The 26,999-nt window shown below is 43.5% G+C and overlaps 1 protein-coding gene across 1 annotated transcript in view; it reads left to right on the top strand.

Annotated features, from left to right (window-relative positions):
* The window catches only part of grinaa (glutamate receptor, ionotropic, N-methyl D-aspartate-associated protein 1a (glutamate binding)), a 48,324-nt gene extending 22,148 nt beyond the window's left edge, over nt 1-26,176 (top strand). Inside the window, exons 2-7 of the mRNA XM_080787642.1 lie at nt 6,471-6,826; nt 10,149-10,261; nt 12,517-12,717; nt 13,811-13,939; nt 19,151-19,294; nt 23,796-26,176. Coding sequence (XP_080643768.1) covers nt 6,514-6,826; nt 10,149-10,261; nt 12,517-12,717; nt 13,811-13,939; nt 19,151-19,294; nt 23,796-23,942 — 1,047 coding nt within the window. The 5' untranslated portion in view covers nt 6,471-6,513 and the 3' untranslated portion in view covers nt 23,943-26,176. The remainder of the gene's footprint in view (nt 1-6,470; nt 6,827-10,148; nt 10,262-12,516; nt 12,718-13,810; nt 13,940-19,150; nt 19,295-23,795) is intronic.
* The last annotated feature ends 823 nt before the right edge of the window (nt 26,177-26,999 follow it).

Consider the following 26,999-nt stretch of genomic DNA (forward strand, 5'->3'; position numbering starts at 1 on the left):
AGGGAGGACCCTCCCCAGAAGCAAAGAGTTGAGTTAAAAACGTTCGCTCTGAAAGAATACATATTCAAAGATTTGCGCCACAATTTTCACCCGTAGCTCACTATGTGCTTGTAGATCTGCTATTTTCCAATGGCTAAAGTATAACATAATGCTTAAAAAACACCAACAGGGGTTCCCGCCCAGAATGCGTTAATGCTGCTGCTGTTTACAACCTGACCCGAACCTGAGCTTTTTACATTTGACACATTTACAGTTACTGAGAGACTCAGACCAGTGCACCACATCTAGTGCTACTGTACTCATACAGGACACAACCTGCTTATATATAATCCATAGTCATTGTTGTCCACTGTATATGGATGGACGTTCAGTTAATGATTTCCATTGTCTTTTGATTTAAACGCCACACCACATCTTTTTTAACCAAATACCTCCCTTTTAATTATTATGGGCAGCAAACACTCAGCGGTAGAGTGGCCGGATGGGAACCGCAGGCTTCCCAGTTCGATCCCTATATTATGGGCTCCCCCAGAGTTAAGGCTCATACATAGTCTGGATTTCCGGTGGTGGGGTGACCACCGAACTACAACATGACGTCACTGAGGTGACCACCGAACTACAACATGACGTCACGAGCCGCGGTTGAAGAGCAAACGGCCGCCACCGCTCCAGCCCTTCTCTTCTCTTTTTACTCCACTACTACCGCTCAACGTTATTTCAGCTCCGGTGGTCAGCTCACCACCGGAGTGGTTGGTCAGCTCACCACCGAAAATCCAGACTATGAATAGGCCATGATGTAAACAAGAGTGTGTGAATGTATAATGCACAAGCTGTGTGTGTGTGCGTGTGTGCGACTGTGAGTGCGTGTGTGAATGGCTGAATGCAATGCACAATCTCTGTAAAGCACCTCGGATAAAGGCGCTATATAAATGCACCATTTACCATGGATGACAGTAATTTCCTTTTTTTAAGGAGAATGCAGACTGTCCACTCTTGTCTTAACCCTGACGTCGAAAATAAGAAAAACGTTCGCTCTGAAAGAATATGTATATTCAAAGTTTTGTGCCGCATTTTTACGATTTCAAAGAAAGATCTACAAGCTCGTAGCACGTAGCTCGTGGCGCGCTATGTGAGCTTGTAGAACATCAAAAATATTAATACTTATAATGTCATAATCACAATATCCACAGACCTCTCTTGTGGGATGAAGTATAGGGCATTAATGGTCCGGGCATCTAGGCTGCTAATCCAGCCTATAGCCTTGCTTAGCCAGCCTTCAAACGGCCTTTGAGATCAGATCAGATATAGGACTTCTGTTTGGAAGTATGGGCTGTCAATCAGATATAGGACCTTTCTGTTTGGATGTATGGGGCTGTCAATCAGATATAGGACCTTTCTGTTTGGATGTATGGGCTGTCAATCAGATATAGGACTTTTCTGTGTGGATGTATGGGCTGTCAATCAGATATAGGACTTTTCTGTTTGGATGTATGGGCTGTCAATCAGATATAGGACTTTTCTGTTTGGAAGTATGGGCTGTCAATCAGATATAGGACCTTTCTGTTTGGATGTATGGGCTGTCAATCAGATATAGGACCTTTCTGTTTGGATGTATGGGCTGTCAATCAGATATAGGACCTTTCTGTTTGGATGTATGGGCTGTCAATCAGATATAGGACTTTTCTGTTTGGATGTATGGGCTGTCAATCAGATTAGGACTTTTCTGTTTAGATGTATGGGCTGTCAATCAGATATAGGACTTTTGTTTGGATGTCAAGGCCAGAAAGTAGTTTTTTGCCACTCAGTAGGCGTTCCCATTCGGTATCGGAGTATAGTTTATTGTATTTGTCATGCTGGCTCACATCATCATCATCAACAACAGCTGGCCAAAAGAACACATGAACAGGTAGCGCTACAGACAGTACAGTACTGTTACCGTCACTGCCTGCAAGAATGTGATGTCATTAATTAATTAGTTAATTCATTAGTTCTCTTAGCCTGCTTATACGTATCATGCCCTTAAAGAGTGCTTGTACTTGGAGCTGTTTGGCCGCCGTGACGACTCCTATAAACATTTTAGTTCATTAGTCGTAAGTGGGTCCGCCGCGGTGTTGTTTTTGGCTGCACATTTCTATTTTGGTCTAAGAAGCCATAGTCTTTGGAATGAACTTAATTTAGTTTTAGTCACATTTTACTAGTCACCTGGGATGTTTTAGTGTTAGCCTAGTTTTAGTCGACTAAATTTCACAAGATTTTAGTCGACTAAATCTACAGTTGATTTAGTCGACTAAAATGTGTTCTGGCGGGCCTTGATGCCGTCGTAATGGCTGATTTTTACACTTGCTGAAAATGGCAGATTGCAGACGGCTTGTAGACCTGCTATTTTCAGACATAGGCTACATATCGTTTTTATTTGTGGACGAAATTGTCAATATATTTACTATTTAGTCTTAGTTTTAGTCATCATAGCTTATAGTTTTCATGTAGTTTCCATTTAGTTTTCGTCAGTGAAAAAATGTAGTCGACGGACATTTTTCGTCTTAGTTTTTTAGTCGACGAAATCAACACTGGTCCGTCGTGCACTGTGCTGCTGAACTCTGTTTGCATTTGTGTGAGAGGAACCTGCAGCAGCCGAGGCCTGTAAGACCACCGGTGTTCAGGTGCGGGATGTGTTTGTTTTAAAGCGACATAGCGACAAGCTTTGATGGGTTTATTATCTCGCACCATAATGCAGCGCGTCATGATACAGGGTGAGGGGGGTCTGTTCGGTGTTGACTTGTAAGAGCTTGTAGAACCGTGGTTTTCACTCGTGTCTACTAGTGAGTCCGTGACGTGACCTCCCCAGATCACGGAGAGACAATCAAATCGGTCTTGAGTGAAAATCTATCTTCTTCACCACACACACACACACGCACACACACAAACACACACACGCACACGTGTGCACACACACGCACAGCAGTGTACCGACCACAAGTCAGCGGTTCTGCTTCCTAACAGTACTGCTGCTGCCCACTCGTTTGAACTTTGAAGTCAGCAGTTTGTGGAAATGGCTTTGGCTTCACCCCCTCCTCCTCCTCCTCCCTGCCAAAGCTCTGTTCTAAGGACTTGTGGGCCTTGACTTTAAAGGGGAATGTATTTCTTTTTAGGGTTAGGTACAGGTTTGGTAACGGGGTGAGTCAGAATGGCCATGCGTCGGAATAGCGGCCTTCGGAATGGCAGTGTGTAACCCTTGTGTGAAGTTTCTCGGAAAGACCTCGGGTTTAAAGGTGTCTAAAAATGCACCCTCTTTGTGTTTGTGTGTGTGTGTGTGTGTGTGTGTGTGTGTGTGTGTGTGTGTGTGTGTGTGCACGCGACGACACTGCAGTTACGTCTCCCAGGCTAGTCCGATTAATAATGCATTATATTTCCAAGATGTCACCACATGCGTCCATGGCAACGCTGTTAGCACTGGAGCAAGAAAAGGAGAGCTCAGTTTAAGTAGACACGTACGTGTGTGTGTGCGTGCGGCCGTGCACGCCTGCATGATGTGCGTGTGTGCGTACAGTTCTATTGTTTACCCTTCAACCAAACTGTTTTCATCTCTTTTTGCTCCGCCGTTTTCTAATCAGTCAGATGTAACGTTTGGCCACTTCAGACGACATGATGTAATGTGATGGTTTTAGGGTTATATGTGACTTGTACTGAATGTTTAAATAGCAGACATTCTGTTTGCTTTGTGGGATTGTAGTATATGACATGGGGATGGAGCTGTTGTTCCTTGAAAAGTCTAGTTCTATTTGATTCAACTACTACTACTTTTGGTGTTTTAAACATTATGTTATAATTTAGCTATTGAAAAATAGCAGATCTACAAGCTCATAGCGCGCCACTCGGTGGCGCGCTACGAGCTTGTAGGTCTGCTATTTTTGAAAAATCGTGAAAACGTGGCACAAATCTTTGTACATTTTATTTATTTCGACCTCGGGCCTAAGTGGGTTAATCCTACATGTCAAATCCATGGATTCCTTACTGCCCTGCTGCGTAGCCAAAGCCAAATTTACTGTAGACCTGAGGACGATTCTACAGATGCCTTCTAAATCCCAACAGTTTTCTTAAAAACCTATGTTTTTAAGTTTTTATGTTGTCAGTCGTTCTCAAACTATTTACTGTACGTATAAGGACCCCCAGAATTATATGTAATTGGCCGCCGACGCCCATCTCAAAATATGTTGTACCAGGGACCCCAGAAGCAAAGATTTGAGTGCCGCGCTATGAGCTTGTAGATCTTCTATTTTTCAATAGCTAAGGCGTAACATAATGCTTAAAACACCAAAAGGGGTTATACCGCCCAGAATGGGTTAAACTCGTAAAGTACAGTTGAGGGGCAGGCCATCGTTGTCAATGTATAGCCGAGATGCGCAACAACAAATCAACGATATGCATTTAAACACGTACAGCAATATCAAATAGATGAATTTGAAGACCGAAAAAAGAAATAAAAGATGTATAACAGATGGGCCGAGAACGAATTAAAGCAGTTACATTGTTGAAAGAAATCACACCTGTGTGAACTGAGTGGTGCAACTCCGCGTGGGGGTCCCCGGTGGGTCCCCCGGAACTTCCAGACCCACAGGAACCGTGCCCAGGTTGCCAGCCCGGTTCCGGCGAGCCGCCCCACGTCCAAAACGGTCGAGAAATGACAGAGTTGCTGTGTGGGGGAATTAGCATTCTCTCTCTCTCTCTCTCACTCTCTCTCTGTGTGTAATTAGCAGGCAACAGTGCAACACTATGTCTCTCTCTAGGTGCTGCCACACTTACTAAAGAGCCGCGGACGTTCTCGGCTGTCCGCAGCTTCTTTGCAACAACATGTCTGTCTCTCTCTGTTCCATTGCTGTGTGCTAGGGGGGGCGGCAGTGGCTCAGGGGGTATAGAGTCGCCGCATGGGACCCGGTTGGATCCCTGTGGGCTCCCCCAGAGTTGGTGTCCTTGGGCAAGACTCTGAACCCCTAATGTGTGCAGGTTGGTTGGTTGGTGCCTTGCATGGTTTCCTCCGCCATCGGTGTATGAACGAGTGTATGAATGGGTGAATGTAATGCACAATCTATGTGAAGCGTCTTGGATAAAGGCGCTATATATAAATGCAACATTTGCCATTTTATTTGACCATTTTGCTGGGACTGCAGTCAGTGTAAATGAAGTGTCTGTCCCATCGCTGTGTGCTCAAAATTCTCAGTCGCCACGACTGATTTCAGTCATTTAGATCACATGTAGAATTCAGCCCGTCTTCTTCTATGGAAGACTGTCATGTCTTGCACCGAAAATAGGCTATCTACAAGCTTACAGCATGTCGCACCGCAACGTGCTGTAAGCTTGTAGATGGCCTATTTTCGGTTATTCGTTGTTTTAAGATAAGAGTATTTGAAGTGGCTATAAACTAGCAATAGAATGCATGTTCAATCGTCCAGAAAATCCTGACGATCACAGATATTTCATAAAAGAAAAGGTTTACCCTCTGCCGTCTGGCGTTTTTGTTTTAAAATATGAAATGACTAAAGTCATTTTATTATCAGGGTTGGTATGGCTTTTGTATCAATCTGCAATTTATTCAACTTTACCTTTACATATTGTCCTAAACAATTATGAAACACAGGTCTAATGTGGGCGGGGGGGATTTCAATTCAAATATAGCAAAATATGCAACGTGGAAATATGGTGGCCATCTGGAGTGAGTGTGGAACTATAGTGGCCCTCTGGAGTGAGTGTGAAACTATAGTGGCCCTCTGGAGTGAGTGTGGAACTATAGTGGCCCTCTGGAGTGAGTGTGGAACTATAGTGGCCCTCTGGAGTGAGTGTGGAACTATAGTGGCCCTCTGGAGTGTGTGTGGAAATATGGTGGCCCTCTGGACTCTTCTGGAGTGAGTGTGGAACTATAGTGGCCCTCCGGAGTGAATGTGGAACTATAATGGCCCTTTGGAGTCAGTGTGGAAATATGGTGGCCCTATGGTGGCCCTCTGGAGTGAGTGTGGAACTATGGTGGCCCTCTGGAGTGAGTGTGGAAATATGGTAGCCCCTGGGGCCCTATGGAGTGAGTGTGGAAATATGGTAGCCCCTGGGGCCCTATGGAGTGAGTGTGGAAATATGGTAGCCCCTGGGGCCCTATGGAGTGAGTGTGGAAATATGGTAGCCCCTGGTGGCCCTATGGAGTGAGTGTGAAAATATGGTGGCCCCTGGTGGCCCTATGGAGTGAGTGTGAAAATATGGTGGCCCCTGGTGGCCCTATGGAGTGAGTGTGTAAATATGGTGGCCCCTGGTGGCCCTATGGAGTGAGTGTGTAAATATGGTGGCCCCTGGTGGCCCTATGGAGTGAGTGTGTAAATATGGTGGCCCCTGGTGGCCCTATGGAGTGAGTGTGTAAATATGGTGGCCCTCTCCAGTGTCAAAGTTGCCCACCCCTGGTGTGTAAATATCCACATGTCTCTGTTCTGTAGGAGTGAGCAGTGAGCCGGCCAGCGCCCCACCACCACCACCACCATGTCGACGGACAAGAGCAGCTTCCCCATCATGGGAGAGAACAACCCTCTCCACAACAACATGTACGGGCCTCCGCAGCCCGGCTTCGCCATGCCCCCTCCCAACTACGGCCCGGGCCCCGGGGGGCCCTTCCCCTCGGCCGCCGCCTTCGGCCAGCCGACCGCGCCGCCCTACGGGCAGCCGCCGCCGGCGCCCGCCTACGGGCAGCCGGGCTACGGGCAGCCGGTCATGGGCTTCCAGCCGGGGCCTTACCCCCAGATGCCCTACCAGCAGGGCCCCATGCAGCCCGGCGGATACCCCGCAGACCCCACGGGTGAGTCTTAACCCATTTCTACAAAATGCCTTCTAAATCCTGCCAGTTTTCTGAAAAGAAAACCCTGTTTCTATGTCAAGGACCCCCAAGAATATATGTAATTGGCCGCCGACCCCTATCTGAGAATATGTTGTTCCAGGGACCCTCCCCCCATGAAGCAAAGATTTGAGTTAAAAAACAAGTGCTCTGAAAGAATATATATTCAAAGATTTGCGCCACATTTTCGCGATTTTTGGAAAAAAATAGCAGATCTACAAGCTCGTAGCGCGGCACTCTGTGCCACACTATGAGCTTGTAGATCTGCTATTTCGCAATAGCTAAAGTAATGCTTAAAACACCAAAAGGGGTTCCCGCTCACAATGGGTTGTTAAGACCTAGTCATACTCCTGTTTTAGGTGAAGAGGTTGCCACCTTTTCGGTGGTGACCTCTTCACCAACACGGTGGTTTGGCCTATCTGCCTCTTCTATTCCTTTCTGGTCCTTTTCTGTTCCTTTCCTATAGTCTCTCTCTCTCTCTCTCTCTTTCTGTCGTTGTCTTCATTATTTCATTTCTTTGTGCTCTTTCTCCTCTCAGAAGGCAGAAAATCTTCCCACTGGAATTAGGACGTTTTTTTGATGGACGAGAAGACTTAAAGGACCACTTCACCACTTTTCAACCTATCTTCATATAATAGGTCCTCACTAATAATCATGAAAGAATGGTGCAATTTTTTTCTACTCGGTCTGTGTCTCATAGGAGGGGTGTGGGCAGTTCAGAAACCGTCTTCCAGTGACATCATCGATGGGGAATACAAGCTAATAGAAACTGCAGGCTTTCGAGTCCTGAAAAGTTGCAATGCGAAAATGGAAGCCATCGTTCTCACGATAATGAAAATCTAAACATTTTTGTATGAAAAGATCTGCCTAATGATGATGTCACTGGAAGACGGTTTCTGAACTGCCCACAGCCCTCCTATAATCATTTTATCATGATTATTAGTGAGGACCTATTATATGAAGATAGGTTGAAAAGTGGTGAAGTGGTCCTTTAATGCTACATCACAATTGTATTTGCACACAAATAATATGTATAGTTTTAAAATATATATATGTACGCAGCAACAAACCGAAGCAAGAAAATGTGAATAGATTGTTTAATAATGAATCTGATAAACCATTTAAGCCTTATTTTATTTTTGATTGTACGACTGTGTCCCGCAAACATCTCCAAGGAAAGTCAGTCGGGTGAGGAGAAGGTACAGTGACAAATATCAACCAATGCTTCTTGTGAACGTAGAGAAACCTTTTCAGTAGAGGCAGCTTTTAGCGTTTTGTAATTCCCTCAGCGTTGACTCTCCCCTCCTGTTCCCTAAAGCCCAGTAGCTGTTTTATTTCTTTTTCCATTAGCCAATTTAGGCCTGACGTCGAAATTAAATAAATTATATTTCATGTCAAGGACCCCAAAAATTATATGTAATATGCCTCCGCCCCCCCCCCCCCCCCCCATCTGAAAATATGTGGTTCCAGGGACCCGCAGAAGCAAAGATTTGAGTTAAAATGTTAATAATATATATTCAAAGATTCAAGGCATTTTCACGATTTTTTCTAAAGCAGACCTACAAGCCGCGCTATGAGCTTGTAGATCTGCTATTTTTCAACAGCTAAAGCTTAACATAATGCTTTAAATTAAAACACCAAAAGGGGGTTTCCGCCCCAAAATGGGTTAGAGAAAGAGAGCGCACCGGTTTGGAATGGAACGTTCTTCTTCGTTTAGGTGGCAATTTTCTTTTCGCTTTAAAAAAAGCGGACCTATAATTATTACCCGGAGAAATCCTGCAAGCTTTGCCGTTTCCATGTGAGCTGTGCAGAGAGAACCAACCGTGGAGTGCATCTGTAGTCTCTATAGTCTAGTCTTCAGACCAGTGGTTCCCCAACGTTTTACTGTACAGATGGTATCATCGTGCCCCCAAAAAGAGAAATTAGACGTTTGCCCGGGACCCAAACTAGTGAAAAAAGCCGATCTACAAGCTCACGACGCGCCGCTTCACGCCGCGTTGTGAGCTTGTAGATCGGCTGTATTTCACTACTTCTTAAACATTTGTTTTCTAATTTATGGAATTTCTTACATTTCTTTTTCTTTTGAGTTTTGTTATCAATTCATGAAAAAAAAAAAAAAAATGTAAATGTTTTTGAAATAATAGGAATTAAAAACAAAATGTAGAAAACGAAAAAAAAACGAATGGACTTGATCAATGCTTCAGTCAGGTGGCCTGTGTCCAAAACAACACTGCTGCTTATTTTCCTAGCACCGTGGTTCTCAACCTGCTGGGCCGCGAGGGAATAGCATTTTTACTTTTATTTCTTTAAAACCAGGGGGGGCAGTCAGATAGATATTTCGTGAAGTCACTAAGGAAATCGGGACTTCCTGAAAGTTCATATAATGGCCTGTTGTGGCGCTGACATTGGGCCCAAAAATCTCCATAGAGGACCATGTATTTGGGCCCAACTTCAACTAGACTGTATTACCGGTACCTTAATAAACATGGTCATGAATACTTTCTGCTTCCAGTCACTAGTTTAAAGTCTCATTTCTCATGTCATAATATTCTTTTTGCTAAATTATGGTCCCATTTATTTAAAAAATGACCATAAAGTTGCGTATGTTCTGAGGGGCGTGGCTACCGTTACAGTCTATGATCGGGAGCCACCCCCCTTTCAGTAAGAATAAAAACCAACGAAGAGTAATTCTGGGCCAGCCAATGGCCATCTGCGCCCAAACGGAGCCAGCCAATGGCCAGCTGGGCCCAAACGGATCTAGAAATATGGCGACTTACAGTGAAAGGAATTACAGGCTTCATTTTACGTCCATGTTAGACCCGGGGAACGCTTTGTCCATATTTCTTTTACAGTCTATGGTTAAAACACTGGGAAAAGGTGTTTTCTTTGTGATACAAATAATTAGAAACGATTCCATGTATTGGGTATACTACGTTAGTTCCATTGGTCCAAGCCTGATGGAGGGGAACTGGTTGGAATGACGTGTTAAATTCCACGTGCTATACGTCCAACCGGGGAAACTCCCCCCCCTGTCAGGTGAAAAGAACCGACTTGGACTCCTCATGCATAGAACGAAGCAGGAGGTCAGTCCGTTGCTCTCCCCAGGTTGGCAACTTCCAGAGGGAGTGTAGAGCCCATGATCACATTAGACAATATTACAAATGGGTTACAAAAACCGTGGGATAAAATAAAAAAAGAATACGCTGGTCCAGAAAAGGTTGCGAACCCACTGTATTAGCACATAGTTCACTTAAACCTTGTTTCTTTCCTTTTCTTTTTGTTCCAGCGCCCATGGTCAGCCCCGGTTACGGAGACATCCCTCCGTCTTACGATGACAACGACGAGTTCACCAACTCCGGCTTCGAGGACAAGAGCATCCGACAGGCTTTCATCAGGAAGGTACGGTACGGACCATCTAAGACAGGGGTGGGCAACTGGCGTCCCGGGGGCCACATCAATGTGGCCCCCACCTTCACTTAATGTGGAGAATGTCAGAATACTGATTATAATATTGGTTTCAGCTGTTACTAGTCCACAACATGCAAACATGACCCGCTGTAGAGACCATCTAAGACATTTAGTTTAGAAGGTAGGGACCATCTAAGACATTTAGTTTAGAAGGTAGGGACCATCTAAGACATTTAGTTTAGAAGGTAGGGACCATCTAAGACATTTAGTTTAGAAGGTAGGGACCATCTAAGACATTTAGTTTAGAAGGTCAGAATCAGAAGCCTTTATTGGGCTTTATTGCGATTGGGCTAAAAACAGCTGAATTTAGCCCAATGAGTGCTTTCCGTGCAAAACTAGTGCTTGAAATGGGTTCAGAATCATGAAAACCCTCTAGTTTGACGCGTTTGTGTTGATGATGGTACCCCAACTTTCAGCAGCTGTCAAAAATGCCCCTTAGGGTGGTTGAATAGAATGTGGGATCAGTGTTATTTTCGTCGACTAAAACTAAGACGAGAAATGTTCGCCGACTACCTTTTTCCACTGAAGAAAACTAAATGAAAACTATGCTATGATGACTAAAACTAAGACTAAATATACTGACAATTTCGTCAACAAATAAAAACTAGACTAAAATGTTAGGAAGGGACTAGAGGACAACAGATCCAGTATAAGTCATTTTACACTTGGTTGCATGCTGAAAATAGCAGATCTACAAGTTCACAACGCGTCGCGCTGCTGCTGTGAGCTTGTAGATCGGCTATTTTCAGCAAGTGTAAAATAAGTCATTATGACGGCAACAAGGCCCGCCAAAATACATTTTAGTCGACTAAAATCTTATGACATTTAGTCGACTAAAACTACACTAACACTAATACATTCCAGGTGACTAAAATGTGACTAAAACTAAGTGAAAACTATTCAAGAGACTATGAATAAAACTAAAATTGAAATCTGCTGCCAAAAACAACACTGTGTGGGATATGTTAGTAGACACCTTTACAAACAAGACAATTCTTGTTAAGAAATGTATTCCCAGATTGTAATAATATCCCCTGACATGGAGGAAAAATGAGTGTCTGGCCTTCACAGTTTTTAGAGAACACAACCTCTTGCCTGAGGGGAGCAGGGCAAAAAAGGGTAACAAGATGACTCGCCCCTTTACGCTTTTTGGTGAGTTGTCCGGACGACTCACCAAAAAGTGAAGACAACTCGCCAAAAAGGTCTTCACGACTCGCCCGAGCAGCCACGCAGCAGCCACGCATATCCTTCTGGGACAGAAACTTGCGCTAATTACTGTTATTCATGACAAGACAACTCGCCCCGGCGAGGTGAAGACGACTCGACCAAAAGTGAAGACATCTCGCCAAAAGTGAAGATATCTCGCCGGGGCGAGTCATCCGGTATTCCAAAAAAGACTGTAGCCTGCAGGGTGTGTTGGGGTCAGCCATGATCTTCCTGGCCCTCCTCAAAGCCCTACTCCTAAACAGGGCTGCATCGGGGGAACCAGGCAGGTGATGGCGACGGTGATGACCGTCGGTAGGGAAGGTGTTGGACGATGGACAGACATTTAGTTTAGAAGGTATACTAAGGTAGAGTCGATGAAGATGGAAGACATTTAGTTTTAGAGTAGAGAGGATAACAAGATATTCTTGGTTCTTGAGTCTCTGAGAGTCTAAATGTCATCAAATTGGTGGTCCGTGGCTAAAAATGCCGAATAGATGATGTACCTTGATATGAACAGGGTTGGAATTCCACTGATCTGTAGTGCTACTGTGAGAATACAACCAGTTAGTTTAATGATCCTTCGTGGTTCCCCTCTCCCAGGTGTTCCTGGTGCTGTGTTAATCCATTCATTAAATTAAAAATAATGATGTCTTCTAAGTCATGACAGTTTTCTGAAAAACCTGTTTCTATGTCAGTGGTTTTCAAAATATTTCATGTCAAGTACCCCCAAAATATATGTAATTGCCCAGTGACACCCCCAGAAGCAAAGATATGAGTTAAAAAACGTTCGCTCTGAAAGAATATATACCGGTATTCAAAGATTTGCGCCACATTTTCAAGATTATAAATAAATAAAACAAATAGCAGATGCGCTTACGAGCTTGTATAGAGCTGCTATTTTCCAACAGCTAAAGTTTGAAATAATCTGTTCAAGCGATGAATAAAAATAACTAACGTCATATACCTCCTCTCCTCCCCAGGTGTTCTTGGTGCTGACGGTGCAGCTCATGGTCACCTTCTCCTTCGTGGCCATCTTCACGTTCGTGGAGGAGGCCAAGACGTTTGTGACGGAGAACCCGTGGACGTACTACGTGTCCTACGCCATCTTCTTCGTGTGCCTCATCGTCCTGAGCTGCTGCGGAGAGTTCCGCCGCAAGCACCCCTGGAACCTGATCGCCCTGGTAACTTTAAACCCATTCTGACCTGAGATCAGATTCATACGAGGTTTCCACTGGACTACACACTGGTCTGATTAACCCATTCTGACCCGAGATCAGATTAAAAAAATGTCAGTCGTTCTTCAATTTTTCAAAAATAGCAGACCTACAAGCTCGTAGCGCGCCACTCGGTGGCGTGCTATGAGCTTGTAGATCTGCTATTTTTCAATAGCTAAAGCATAACATGATGCTGACACCAAAACGGGTTCCCGGTCAGAATGGGTTAAGTGGTCCCCCTCCATTTTAGTGTCATTTAGAGGGAAAAAACCTTCAAATGTGAATATCTCTTGATCTAAATCAGTCCGTCCAGTTCTAAACCAAAGATTATGTTTCTGACGGCCCATCGCGGTCCCGTCGCTACAGTCGCGTTAGAAGTAATCATACTTCGCGATTTCGTCGATCCCCTCGGGGGTGTTTTGGCTACATCTATAGCTACTTCCAAAATGGCGCGGAGCAACCTTGAAATGGGCCCTGAAGAAACAAATCGCTGGGCGTCCTGTTTTAATGGTTACAAATACCCCCGGTGCTCATTTACTGCCGACCCGCAATTCAGTCAAATGTCCCTCACTGCAGGCCGTAGACAAAAGTGTCTTTTATTTTGAAAACCGCCGGATGAATCGGACGTAAAAATCATCCATAACTAATTTGCCCCGATCGTTACTTTCACTTGCATCCGAAGCGTTAATATCGTAACCGCCGCGAGGTAGTGACCGTTTTTTTTTTTAATGAGCTCCAATAACATCGACGTTCTGTTCAAACGCGCTGCGACGCATTGTCAGCTTATATAGCGGCTATCTTCAGCAAGTTAAAGTTAAAACACGATGGCATCAAGGCCCACCAAAATACATTTTAGTCGACTAAATCAACTGTAGATTTAGTCGACTAAAATTGCATGATATTTAGTCGATGCTAAAACATTCCAGGTGACTAAAATGTGACTGAAAGTAAATGAAGACTATTGAAGAGACTAAAATCTAAATAACACTGGTTGTAAGTGACATTAACGCGTGCGTGTGTGTGCGTGTGTGCGTGTGTCTGCGTGTGTGCGTGTGTGTAGTCCATCCTGACCCTCAGCCTGTCCTACATGGTGGGGATGATCGCCAGCTTCTACAACACGGAGACGGTCATCATGGCCGTGGGAATCACCGCCGTGGTCTGCTTCACCGTGGTGCTGTTCTCCTTACAGGTACCTCTTTAACCCTTTCTGACCTGAGATCAGATTCTAAAAATGTCTTCTACATCCTGACAGTTTTCCTTCTGACCTGAGATCAGATTCTAAAAAATGTCAGTCGCTCTTCGATTTTTCAAAAATAGCAGACCTCCAAGCTCGTAGCGCGCCACTCAGTGGCGCGCTATGAGCTTGTAGATCTGCTATTTCTACAAATGTCTTCCCAATCCTGACAGTTTTCTGAGAAACGCCATGTTTCTATGTCAGTGGTGCCCCAAAATATCTATATATATCTATGTTGACCTCCGACCTCCGTCTGAAAATATGTTGTTCCAGGGACCCCCCCAGAAGATCTGTGCCTCATTTTCACGATTTTTCCAAAAGTAGCAGATCTACAAGCTCGTAGCGCTGCACCATTGTAGATCTGCTATTTTTCAATAGCTAAAGTATAACGTAATGCTTAAAACACCAAAAGGGGTTCCCGTCCAGAATGGGTTTAACACCATTTAGACCTAAGGCTAAAAGGTAAAAATATGGTGTGACCCTAAATTTATGATTTATGTAGTATTAGGTGTCCTAAATAACATACTAAAAGTTTACCAAAGTTTGACCACCCGAAATGTGTTTTTTTAAGATGGCCGCCGCCAGTTCTTAAAATACCATTACTCCTCCATTATTAATCCTAGAAAAGTAATTTTGGTGTCTAACCCTATGTTTTGGTTATCTAGGTCTAGGAATCCAATTAGCATATATACATTTTAGTCAAGCTATTACAAGTACAATGATATATTAAAACAATTGGTTATAAGGTTATAACAGTGTAATAGGACATTACCCTTTTCTATAATGCCGTACTGCCCAGGATTGGTGAATTCATCACATATACAAAATTCACATTCTGTTGAAGCTTCCAGGAGATTTATTTTGATACCATACCAATAAGGAATATATTCATTATTACTAGGCGGTACTGTCATATGATGTGACATTTTGTAAAAGCATGGCTGCCAAGTGATAGACTCATTAGACTGGGAATATTACACAAATCATGGAAGAAATGTACAGAGAAATGTTTGCACTATTTTATTTGTAAAGGTGTCTGGCAATAATAATAATAAAAATATGTCCCCTATAGGGTAGTGGTTCGCAAACTGTGGGCCGGACAAACATTGTGAAAATAGGCGATCTATAAAAGCTCACAATGCTGAGTGTCTTTGCACCAAACACACTCAGTAGGACCAATTGGCCACTTGTCTGGTCTATGGGGAAGATGGACTCCTCAGTGGGGATACATTGGAGAGAAATGGCCCCTCATGGGCCTAGAGAGACTAGAGAGGTGTGCAAGTCAGTCCAGAGCTATCACACATGTATCTTGGTATATAGGCAGGTGGTGGAGTGTCGCACGGATATAGGGTTCAGTTATGCTTGTCACAGACATCTTCTTATTCCCGAGACTGTAGTAGTTGTCTGTGTAAAATTAATTTCACATTTACTTTGTGTTTGGTACTGCTGGCAATAACCTTGAGTCTCTCGGTCTCCCCATAGAATCCCAATCTAACCTCCCTCCACGCTGTAGCCCTGCTGCTATCCAACGAACAAGCATTGCTGCCTTCCAACGCATGGCTTTTTAAGTCATATGGCAGCCAAGACTATGGACTTCAATGTTTGTTTAGGGCACACTAAATGACAACGTAGGATGCCATGTGGCCAATATAAATACAGTGGGCGCCCCTAATTTCATGTTTTTTGCACTTTTTGCATTTTCGTACTACAGTAGCTGTTCTAGAGGAGAGGGGAGAGGGTATTCTGCGCCATAATGATCAGTCACTGGGGGCCCCAGTAATATTAATGGTCAGCCACCAACCAGACACCGACTCTCCTGTGAGCCAGTCCGACATAGTCTGCCTGACAAACAATCATGCACCACGTGGAGGTCTTATAACCACCTATAGCTATATAGAGGTCTGACCTATAGCTATAGACCTAGGAGCCAGCAGGAGGTCCATTTGGGACCAGCATGCATACATTTAAGAACACGACTGCCTGACAGTCTTGCAACATGTGGAGGTCTGATAACCACCATCAGTGGAGACTATGTCCTCACTACCTATGCTAACTCAAGAGGTCCTATCTCGGGAGTAAGAGCCAGCATGGTCCACATGGGACCAGTGGGACTATAAGCCAGGCGACATTTATAGGAACACTCCTCCCAGCCTAAGCTAAACCCCAATTCCTTAGTTTCTACCTCCTCCACACTCCGTTCCCCAGCATGCCGTGACCCCCACCTATGTACATGAGTGAGTAGATTAATCTTGTGACTCATGTAGGCGTATTTATTTTGAGATGTTTCCTCAATGTGGACATGCAAACTGGTGCAAGTTGCAACATCCTTTGCAGGAAACTATGGCATTGCATTTATTGCACTTTGCGTGCTCAGCCTCAAGAGTCATTTCCCTCTCTGTTAACCACACTCGCAAAGTGCAATAAATGTGATGCCATAGTTTCCTGCAAAGGATGTTGCAACTTGCACCAGGAAACATCTCAAAATCTATACGCCTACACGAATAACGTTAGAAAATAAAAACTACTAACTTCTACAGAGCTTTTTTTTATGCCTGGACGTCTTTCTGTCTGAATCACGTTAACTATAGAGCCATGAATTAAATAAAAATAAATTTGTCTGCACTTATTTTTACAACTTATAACCAACTCAATTGCTTTTTATTTGGCTCTAAATTAATCACGCAACTGTTGTGAGCCCAGCCTTTAGGTGCATATACATATACCTCCATAGATTGATTACTTTATAAACAGTTTGCAGAAAAAAGCACAGGATCATAGCCTACAGTACAGTAAAAAATAATATTAAATTAAGACATTTGTCACCACAACAATCATTATTGCAATGTGTACTGTATATTTAATATACAGTACAAATTGCAACAATCATATTGTCGTGGTGGCTAGCTGGTGGTGGTGAAGTTTAACTCATAATTGTAAAGTGCAAATACAATAATTTAATTTGTGTTTATTAAGTACTTGGTTAGGTTAGGACTTGATCACTCCCGGCTGGGTCACCTGAGTGAGGGGTATGATGTTGCGAGACCCGAAACCCCGATGACCTTGGGATACATCACTGAGGATACGTCCCAGGTGCATCCATTTATGTATGTATTTTGTTATAGTTCTTCTATTTATAGTGACTCATAGGAATAGACTAAGTGACAAAACTGACAACCAGGAATAGTCTGGTGACCACCGGAGAGACGGGTGGCAGCCGGAAATTAGACGGCACCCGGGAGCAGTATGGGTTAGCGCCCCAGCCTGTGTCTTCCGTGAGGAAGAAGCCCAACAAACCCACGGTGAGGCCTTTAGGAGGGCCATGCAAGCCTCAAGCGGAGCCTGCGGCACCACCAAGGGCGAGGTGGAGCCTGCGGAAACCGTTGCGGCTTGAGAATCCACCATTCCTGAATGAAGTGCCTGGTGCTGGGAGTCTGGTGCAACGCACAGGGCCTGACCTGGTGAGAACAGGAGTGGACCTCGTGAGACGTAGGAGGGGCCCGGACAGGTGTCAACCCACAGAGCCTAGTCCTTCCATGTGCCAGAATGGTACCTCCCAGTCCCGGCAGAGTAGTTCAGGAGGAATGGATTGTGTGGCCCTGGTTTTTCCCTAATGGGACTTATCGAGGGTAGCTACTGGGACGTAAGTCGGGACTTGATCACTCCCGGCTGGGTCACCTGAGTGAGGGGTATGATGTTGCGAGACCCGAAACCCCGATGACCTTGGGATACATCACTGAGGATACGTCCCAGGTGCATCCATTTATGTATGTATTTTGTTATAGTTATAGTTATAATATAAGCATAATATATGTCAGAAAAAAGGGAAAAACATAATATTAGGAACCGTTAGGAACCGGAACCGTTAAAGTCCTAACAAATCCCAACCCTAGTCCGGACCCCCCTTTACCTCCTCACCCAACCCCACCTATCATACTCCCCTCTGCACCCGGTAGAGACTTAGGTTCTGACTACTCTGCACTAAGAGTAAATAATGCAATAATTTAGTTTTGGGTGGGTGTATAGTCAAAGATGAATTATTTAGTTTGAGCCTAATTTTATCCACAGATCCAAATATATTTCAATATTGCAATCAGTAGGCTATTGTCTATCAACTGACAATATTCTCTGCCACAACCTTCTGAATTACTGCAAATTGTGCACATCTAGGGTGAATAATGAAGGAGTTAGGCTATTTTAATGGTTTTTAGGCCATCTTGGACGCCATCTTGAAAATAACACCTTTCGGGTGGTCAAACTTTGGTAGACTTTTAGTATGTTATTAAGGACACCTAATACTACATAAATAAGTTGAGAAACCTTTGGTTACAATTTTTTTTAGGGTAAGGTGCTTTTTTTTCCATATATTTACCCGCCTTTTCTGAAAACGTACCTTTCTATGTCAGTGGTGTTCAACCATTTTCATGTCAAGGAATCCCAGAAGTATTTGTATTTGCCACTACGAGCTTGTAGATCTATCTATCTATCTATCTATCTATCTATCTATCTATCTATCTATCTATCTATCTATCTATCTATCTATCTATCTATCTATCTATCTATCTATCTATCTATCTATCTATGAATGAATGACAGTGGTTCTCTCAGGGTTTCTAGAGGGGATGGGGTTCCATTGGTACACTCCCAGAGTTACAGACCTGTTAAGGGTCTATTTGGTTCCATTGGTACACTCCCAGAGTTACAGACCTGTTAAGGGTCTATTTGGTTCCATTGGTACACTCCCAGAGTTACAGACCTGTTAAGGGTCTATTTGGTTCCATTGGTACACTCCCAGAGTTACAGACCTGTTAAGGGTCTATTTGGTTCCATTGGTACACTCCCAGAGTTACAGACCTGTTAAGGGTCTATTTGGTTCCATTGGTACACTCCCAGAGTTACAGACCTGTTAAGGGTCTATTTGGTTCCATTGGTACACTCCCAGAGTTACAGACCTGTTAAGGGTCTATTTGGTTCCATTGGTACACTCCCAGAGTTACAGACCTGTTAAGGGTCTATTTGGTTCCATTGGTACACTCCCAGAGACTATTGTATTTCCATTGGCAAAAAATGTGTTTGTGGCTCGTGCTATTTCCGGCGCACGACATGACATACAATGAAGTGATATGTATCAGGCTTGAACGTTGGTTGTCTTTTCTTTTGTCTCCCCAGAGCAAGTATGACTTCACGTCGTGCCGGGGCGTGCTGTTCGTCTGCCTCATCGTGCTGGTGCTCTTCTCCATCCTCTGCATCTTCTTCCGCAACAGGATCCTTCACATCGTCTACGCCTCGCTGGGAGCGCTGCTCTTCACCTGCGTAAGACCCTAAACCCTAGAACCCTATAAATCTAACACTATGCCTCTCTGGGAGCGCTGCTCTTCACCTGCGTAAGACCCTAAACCCTAGAACCTTATTAATCTAACACTACGCCTCGCTGGGAGCGCTGCTCTTCACCTGCGTAAGACCCTAACCCCTAGAACCCTATAAATCTAACACTATGCCTCTGGGAGTGCTGCTCTTCACGTTTTGAAGCACCCGGAAGACTTCCGGAAGTATAATTCTAACTCAATGGCTCGAGCGAGCGGAAGTTTAGCCTAGCCTAGCCCCGGACCTCAATTTTGAGGTCTAAGCTTACGCACGTGACGTCATGAACGTCCGTCCACTTCCATTAAAGTGCTGCAATTCCACATTTTGCCAGTAGGTAGTGGCATCTTCAACGTCGGATAACCTTACTGGGGGCTTGCTCTTCACCTGCGTAAGGCCCTGCCTACACCCTAGAACCCTATGGGCTCCATTTCCGTCAGCGCTAAACCCCTTATCCCTGAATTTCTTTGCCTTTTTGTTACTATTTTGAAAAGGATTTTTGAATAGTTCAACTAGCCAATCTACATTGACACGTTGTGAGCTTGTAGACTGGCCATTCTAACTATTCAAAAATGTTTTGCAAAATAGTAAAAAAAACAAAAAAAAGGGTGTGTGAGTGTGAGTGTCCTTGAGCAAACACACACCAAACCCCCGTTAACTCCTCCCGTTGAGCAGGGTAACCTGTTTGTTGGCTTATTGCGTTTCCATTTCCTCTGTGTGAATGTATTTGTACTGCTCATGTAAAGTGCGCTGGACGAAGGAGCTGTCAAAATGCATCATTTAATGCGTCTAGTTAATGACATTTTGTGCCGTCACCTTGTCAGTGGCTTACTAGTCTGTAGTGAGTAGAGAGGTCATCGGAAGGTTCACTCACTATGTCAAAGTGACTGTCACCATGTCCATAATTATGAACATGAACAGCCACCTGCTGCTTCTGCGCTGTTGTTTTTGGCAGCAACGCTTAGTTTGAGTCAGGTGACAAACTGACATATTGAGCCTACGACGCACAGTATGGCATACCCCTAGTACCCCCCCTTCACATTCAGTAGAGTCTGTGATCTCGTGTGGCCAGATGTAATTCCCTGGGGGTCTAGTGGGACTATAGAGCGCCAAAGTCCTGACGTCAGCTCGCTCATCCCCATGGTTCTTCTGCCCGGTTCACGGAAGTCATTTCTCTATGGAGAATAACATGGGGTCATCTTGAAATCGTTTCATATAAGCATTGTGGTATAAACAAGCTGTCTCGGCGTTATTGTCAGGGAGGTGTCTCTGTATCGTTTGCGACAGTCAGTCACTCATACAGTATATTATACAGTCTGTTTCTAGGTGAAATGTAACTAATTCAGTAGCAGTAACAATAGCGTTTCCTCTCAGTCAGTTGATTCTTCATATCCATATGAGTGAAGCGGCCAGGATGTTTATTTTTCAAACACAGTACTTATATGAGGCGATCTAAAATTACAATGCAAATAAAAAATTACATTACATTACATAAAACCGTGGATTTGCGCCCTCTAACGATATTGACAGACTTCGGTGCTCTATGGTAAATATGGTAAATAATATGTTCGCCCCCATCCCTTTGTCAAAAATAGCTAAAATCGCTAAAACGAAAGAAAGCAGCAAATGGGAAAAAAATTAAACATGGACCTTGGTTGAAAATAACTAAAGCTGTCTTTTACACAAAGACTTTGCATTGATGGAACTGGGCAGGAGGAACACATAGTTCTCTTTCCATTCTCTTTGGAATGTTTGTTCACTGTCAATTTCGACTCTTTAGACTTTTGCATGAAAAACTTATCTTGCATTAAAAAACAAGAACCGTGTTTCACGCGCCTTAAACAATACACTGTGGCTCTCCGAGTCTCCGTATCTAAGAAAAGACCATGAACAACGAAAGAGCTCTGACTGAAAGAGTATGTCCAGGTGGAAAGCACTTTTGAAAACATTTTGGTAAAACGAAATATCCTCATCAGTGCCACATTCAAGGCTGCACAGAATGAATTCACTTCATTGATAAGCACTTTGTAATGTAGGGGTCGGGACGTTCCGTTCTCGGTTCCACATATATTGTGATTTGTGAAGATAGCAGATCTACAAGCTCACAACACCTCTCGCATTTTCAAACCTTTTTCCTCCATCTTATATTATTTGACAATTTGTCAGATATGGACAAACTGGTAGGTAGCAGTCCTACAACGAGCGCTTCCAAACTTTAGGGGGGGGGGGAATCACTATTTTTATTTATTTTTATATACATAATTTTTATCCCACGATTTTCCAACCCAGTTTTTTTCACCCAGTGCCAATTATCTAATGTAATCCTGGGCGCTATCCTGGGGGGGGGGGGCTACTTTCAGACATGTCTGCTCCACATCACATTCTGCTCGTGCACAATGCTGTCAGGCTGCTGAGGCTGAGGCGGCGAGCGAAGCGCCAAGCAGTGAATGGTTTACTGTGAGGTCAGAGAGCGAGGTCACAACTTTCCTCGGCAGCAAATAAAGCACACAAAGCCAGAGAAAGAAAAGAACATTTGACTCCAGTGCTGGAAGAGAAGTTAATAGGTTGAAGTCTTGAGTCTGACCTACATTTCAGTACGTGGGCAACTGGCAGCCCGGGGGCCACATGCGGCCCCCACCTTCACTTAATGCGGCCCGCAGGTTAATATCAGAATACTGACGACATATTGATTTCAGCTGTTACAATTCCAAACATGCAAACAAGACCCGCTTCAATTACTTCAGTCTATACTGTATATGTAGCTAAATGACTAGTAAAATTGTATTGTCTTTTTTGTGTCCAATGTAAATGTGTATTTAGTTCATGAAGTTAAACGCATGAGTTTTCCTGATGTCATAAACTGTCAGAATCAGCTTTTGTTGCGTTGGTTTATGTGCTAAAAGAGTGACTTTGAGAGCTGTTTCCCCGTTACAATGGAAGTCAATGAGCGACTATTTATATTTCTTAAATTGCTAATAAACACCACAACGGAGCAAAATAACTCATAGAATGGACTAGTTTGCCTAGTTTGGACTAGTTTTGAGGCAGTGGTGGCCGAACGGTTTTCGGAGCGGTCTTGATATCGGAAGGTCGCTAGTTCGTATCCCCGGACCGGCACGTTATAATTACCACCGCTGAAGTGCCCTTGGAGGCATTGAACCTCTACCATGAAATGTTCTATGAGCAGGGCCTGGCTGTAAACAAGTTATTGAGCTTAGACCAGTTACCCTGGGTAAACATAGTACCTTTCCTTTTTGCCCATAATAAGGTAAGAAAACAACCCAAACCTCTAAAAAAGTGGTCTTACCCTTTAACATAACTATAATTAAAGGCATTTGAATTAAATAAAACATGAAATAAACATTTTACTTTTCAGGATTCCAATTGATAAATAGCAAAGAATATTTCAGCATTTCAATTCCAATAATAGCAAAAAATAGCTGATCTACAAGCTTGTAGATCGGCTATTTTTGCAACAACACTAATATCATTCAGATTGTATCTTTTTTTCCCCACAGTCATTGTTTGTGCTCAGTATGTTTGGATCAACATACACATTTTTTGCTCTTTCACTGACACAGCAACATCTCTGCATTTCACTCACATCTTATCAGGCTTTTTGTTCATGTCACCACGACCGCACAAAATACGACAATTCTTGTCATTTTGTCATTTTACAAAATGCACCTCGCATTCTTCTCTATTTAACCCTGCAGTTAACCGTGCATGTCAACATAATGTGTGGTGTGAAAACAAATGTATGCCTAATCACATAACGCCTACAATACAACATTACAATTAGCATTTATGTTTCTTCAGTGGAGGACTGGGTAAACTGTTGAGCCCTTCTTTGTTCCGGGTTCAGTGCAGGTGCAGTGGTCTCACAAACTCATTCACACATTCACAGACAGGTGGCGGCGGAAACCATGCAAGGCACCAACCTGCACATCGGGAGCAATTAGGGGTTCAGCGTCTTGCTCAAGGACACTTTGACACTTATCTCTGGGGGAGCCCGGAATCGAACTTGGAACCTTGCGTTTCCCATTTGGCTGTTCTACCACCAACCACTCAAGTAACCCTGAGCCACTGTCGCCCCAACATGAAGGAAAACAACTTGCTCTCCGCATACTGTATAGTTTTAAGAAAGACTCCTTAGACAGAGACTTAACCCATATTATACTGCCTCCTGCTGGACGCAGAGCCAGCCAACTGCCATTACACCAGAAGCAGTTGCTAGTTGTATTCCTTATAACGGAACGTTCCGCCAGGAGCAGTTAATAAGAAAGTAGAATTGATTCTTTTTTTTTGATTGCTCATAAAGTGCTCTGTGCTCAAAGTGAGGTTAGAATTATCAAACATTTCAGTCCCGGGACCTTTGCCAGGGTTATATCTTTATGTCTTCATATTTCCCTTGCAAAAGGTCTTGATTCCACACTTTTCTTATCTCTTCCAGTTCCTGGCGGTGGACACCCAGCTGCTCCTGGGCAACAAGAAGCTTGCTCTGAGTCCAGAGGAGTACATCTTCGCCGCCCTCAACCTCTACACGGACATCATCAACATATTCCTCTACATCCTCGCCCTCGTGGGGCGCCGCGAATGAGGGCACGGCGCCTCCTGACCTTTGGCAGACCGGACAGAGGGAGAGAGAGAGAGACGGAGAAAACCTCTCCTCGTTGTTGAATGCTGAATCATAATAAGTCTCCCCCTCTCCTCAAAGCCTTTTTAGTTTTCCCTTCTTAATTTCACCTTTCCCCCCCTCTCACACACTCCTCACGTTCCTGTTTCATCACATAGCTCTTTGTTTTTATCTTTCCTTTTTTTTTAAAAGCAGGTTGGGTTGGGCTATGGAGGAAGAAAATGGTGTATCTGGCAATGCAGCTGGGAGAAGGACACTGCTTTATATATTTATCTAATGAAAAACATTTTAATGACAACATTTTACTATCGCTCTTTTCCTTTCCCTTTATTCTCCCCCCCCCACCCCCCACCCTTGGGCCATTATCGACCAGTATAGTGCTTGCTCTAACCGCCCTCTTGGCTTCTACTAACACAGATGACTTGTCGAACTTCTACCCATCCATCGGTCTCCGGTTAGCTGAGCCCTCCATCCCATCCATGCCCCTGTGTGCCTGGCACTCTACCTCGCCATGCAGCGTGTGTATATGCTGCTGCGGAGAGATTGAACCGAGAGAGAGAGAGAGAGAGTGAGAGAGCGAAGAAGGGAGGGCACTCGGACGAGTGCAGTGCTGCCATGCCGAATGTCTGAAGGGAAGAAGCTGTTAACTTAGAACAACAAATATGTCCTTATCCCCCAGGTTTCCCTATCCATCCTTGACTTGTAAAGTAACTCTGCATGGCAACTTTGAACAAACAAAAAACCCACTAAAGATGTGTCCCATGTTTTCTTCAGAAGCACCGGAGGGGTTCCTGTCCTGTCCTGTCCTGTCCTAGCTTGCTTGTACACATTGCTGTAAATAGTCGTGTGTTCCCTGACCGTATACTACGATGCTAACCACATCCCCTAATCTCTGACCTCTAGGCATGGAGGGAGAGGCGTAGCTCAGGCATTGCATCTTAGCTAGCCCAGTGCAAAGAGCAAACCTCTTTTAAATGGCGTATAAAGAAAGGAAAAAAAGAGGGTTTCGTTTTTTGGATGTATACGATCTAACACAAATATACACACACACACACATAGTGTGAATATATAGTCTCTGTATATATTCCTACTGGATATCTTTTATTAAAGAAGTCGGATTTTGATCATTTGAAATGATGAATACCTGAGTGTCTTCAAAGTAGCATCCTTTGGTATTATTATATATTTTATTTCTTTCCCTCTCTTTTTTTCTTTTCCACTAACCCCACTTTGTCTGATCTTTTATGTAAAGTGAACCTAAGTGCTGTTTTTTTTTTCTCTTTTCATCATAATGTGAACAATTTTAAGTATTATTAATATTTCTCATCACTTTTATACCCAGCTGTTCAAAGTATCGCTAGTAGTCGCTTGTAATTTTTAAAGAACTAATGTGAAGTGAAAGGGTAGAGAGTTGAAGAATTTTTGCCAGCGATAGGCCTAAGTTATGAATCTATTTATTGGAAGTTGCTGTAGAGTATACCGCGGGTTGCTTGGTTGTTGTTGTAAAGCTGAGGAATAATGCACTCAAATGTACAAAACATGTTTTCAATGGAATGGATTTAATTTATGTTACACGGGTAGGACTGCTTAAAACATGGGAGGATTAGCATGTCACGTACCGGAAATCTCAAAATGTAACTTTTTGAAGGAATAGTTATTGAGGTCCATTTTGAAATCATCAAACGACTAATAAACTCCACTGTAGTACGTACGTACGTACTACACCACAACAATTATTATTGAATAGATCTGTTAAGATAATGCCATGGTCGTGTGCAAGTGCAACACACATGGTGCGTTTCAAAATGTATATCAAAACGTCTTAAACGGTGATTTCACCTTGTATTTTTCACCTGTTGCATGATGACTGCCCCTCATGTTTGCATGTGCTACCAATGCGCGCACACACACGCACACACACACACACACACACACACACACAGTCACACACACACATGCGGCACACTCGATGTTTCTGTTTCAGAGAGACACGGTGTAGGTCAGGAGGTATTGTTTTGACAACCCTTTTTTAACTCTTGTGTTTGTATCTCAACTAATGTGTACATGTATATACAACTAGTGGTTTGATGTGTATAGAGATAGTCACTTTGGGCTACGTTGGTCTGTTTGCACTGTATATTTGCATTAAATTAAAACTGGAATTGCATTCCTCTATACTGCTGTTCGCTTTTCATTAAATGAAATGTAAAAGTGGTGTCTCTAGTGTGTTTATTAACTACTTGATATTGTTTTATGCAACAAAGTAAAAGTGTCATGTCTGCTCTCTGGGATATATTTCTAGTTTAGGGTTAATTAATGGAGAACTATGATGTGAAAACTCCCTGACTGTATGTACTGACGACCTAGAGAGAGTAACTACACTGGCTGTCGAGTTTCAAAGTCTAAAGGCCTATTCATAGTCTGGATTTTCGGTGGTGAGGTGACCACCGCTCCGGTGGTGAGCTGACCACCGGAGCTGAAATAACGTTGAGCGGTGGTGAGTAAAAACAGAGAGAAGGGCTGGAGCGGTGGCGGTGGTTTGCTCTTCACCGCGGCTCGTGACGTCATGTTGTAGTTCGGTGGTCACCCCACCACCGAAAATCCAGACTATGTATATGAGCCTTCACTATGTCTAATACTATATTAGATTGGCGCAAACTACATTTCACTCTACAACACGAGCTCTGCATTATATGCCTTTCTCTGATGTGACAGATTTATTTATTTATTATGATACAAACGGTACAAGACAAAAGAATGTTGACAGGCCTACTGTATGTGTTTATAATCTAGTACAGTATATTATATCCAAAACTAGCAGTATATTCAAGCAGTTAATCGGTTGACATGTGTATTTAGTCATTTATATCACTTGAAGCAGTAGGTCTATTATACAAAGCAGAATAAACTATATTTGTGTATACTATAGAGATTTCTGATAATCAATATAAATAGGAAAGCAATTCATTTAGGTATGTCAGCCTGCAGGCAAAAAGTTGGAACATTCTTCCAAAATGGATA

The sequence above is a fragment of the Protomyctophum bolini genome (genome assembly GCF_963924005.1).
Source record: "Protomyctophum bolini genome assembly, chromosome: 17".
NCBI classification, from domain to species: domain Eukaryota; kingdom Metazoa; phylum Chordata; class Actinopteri; order Myctophiformes; family Myctophidae; genus Protomyctophum; species Protomyctophum bolini.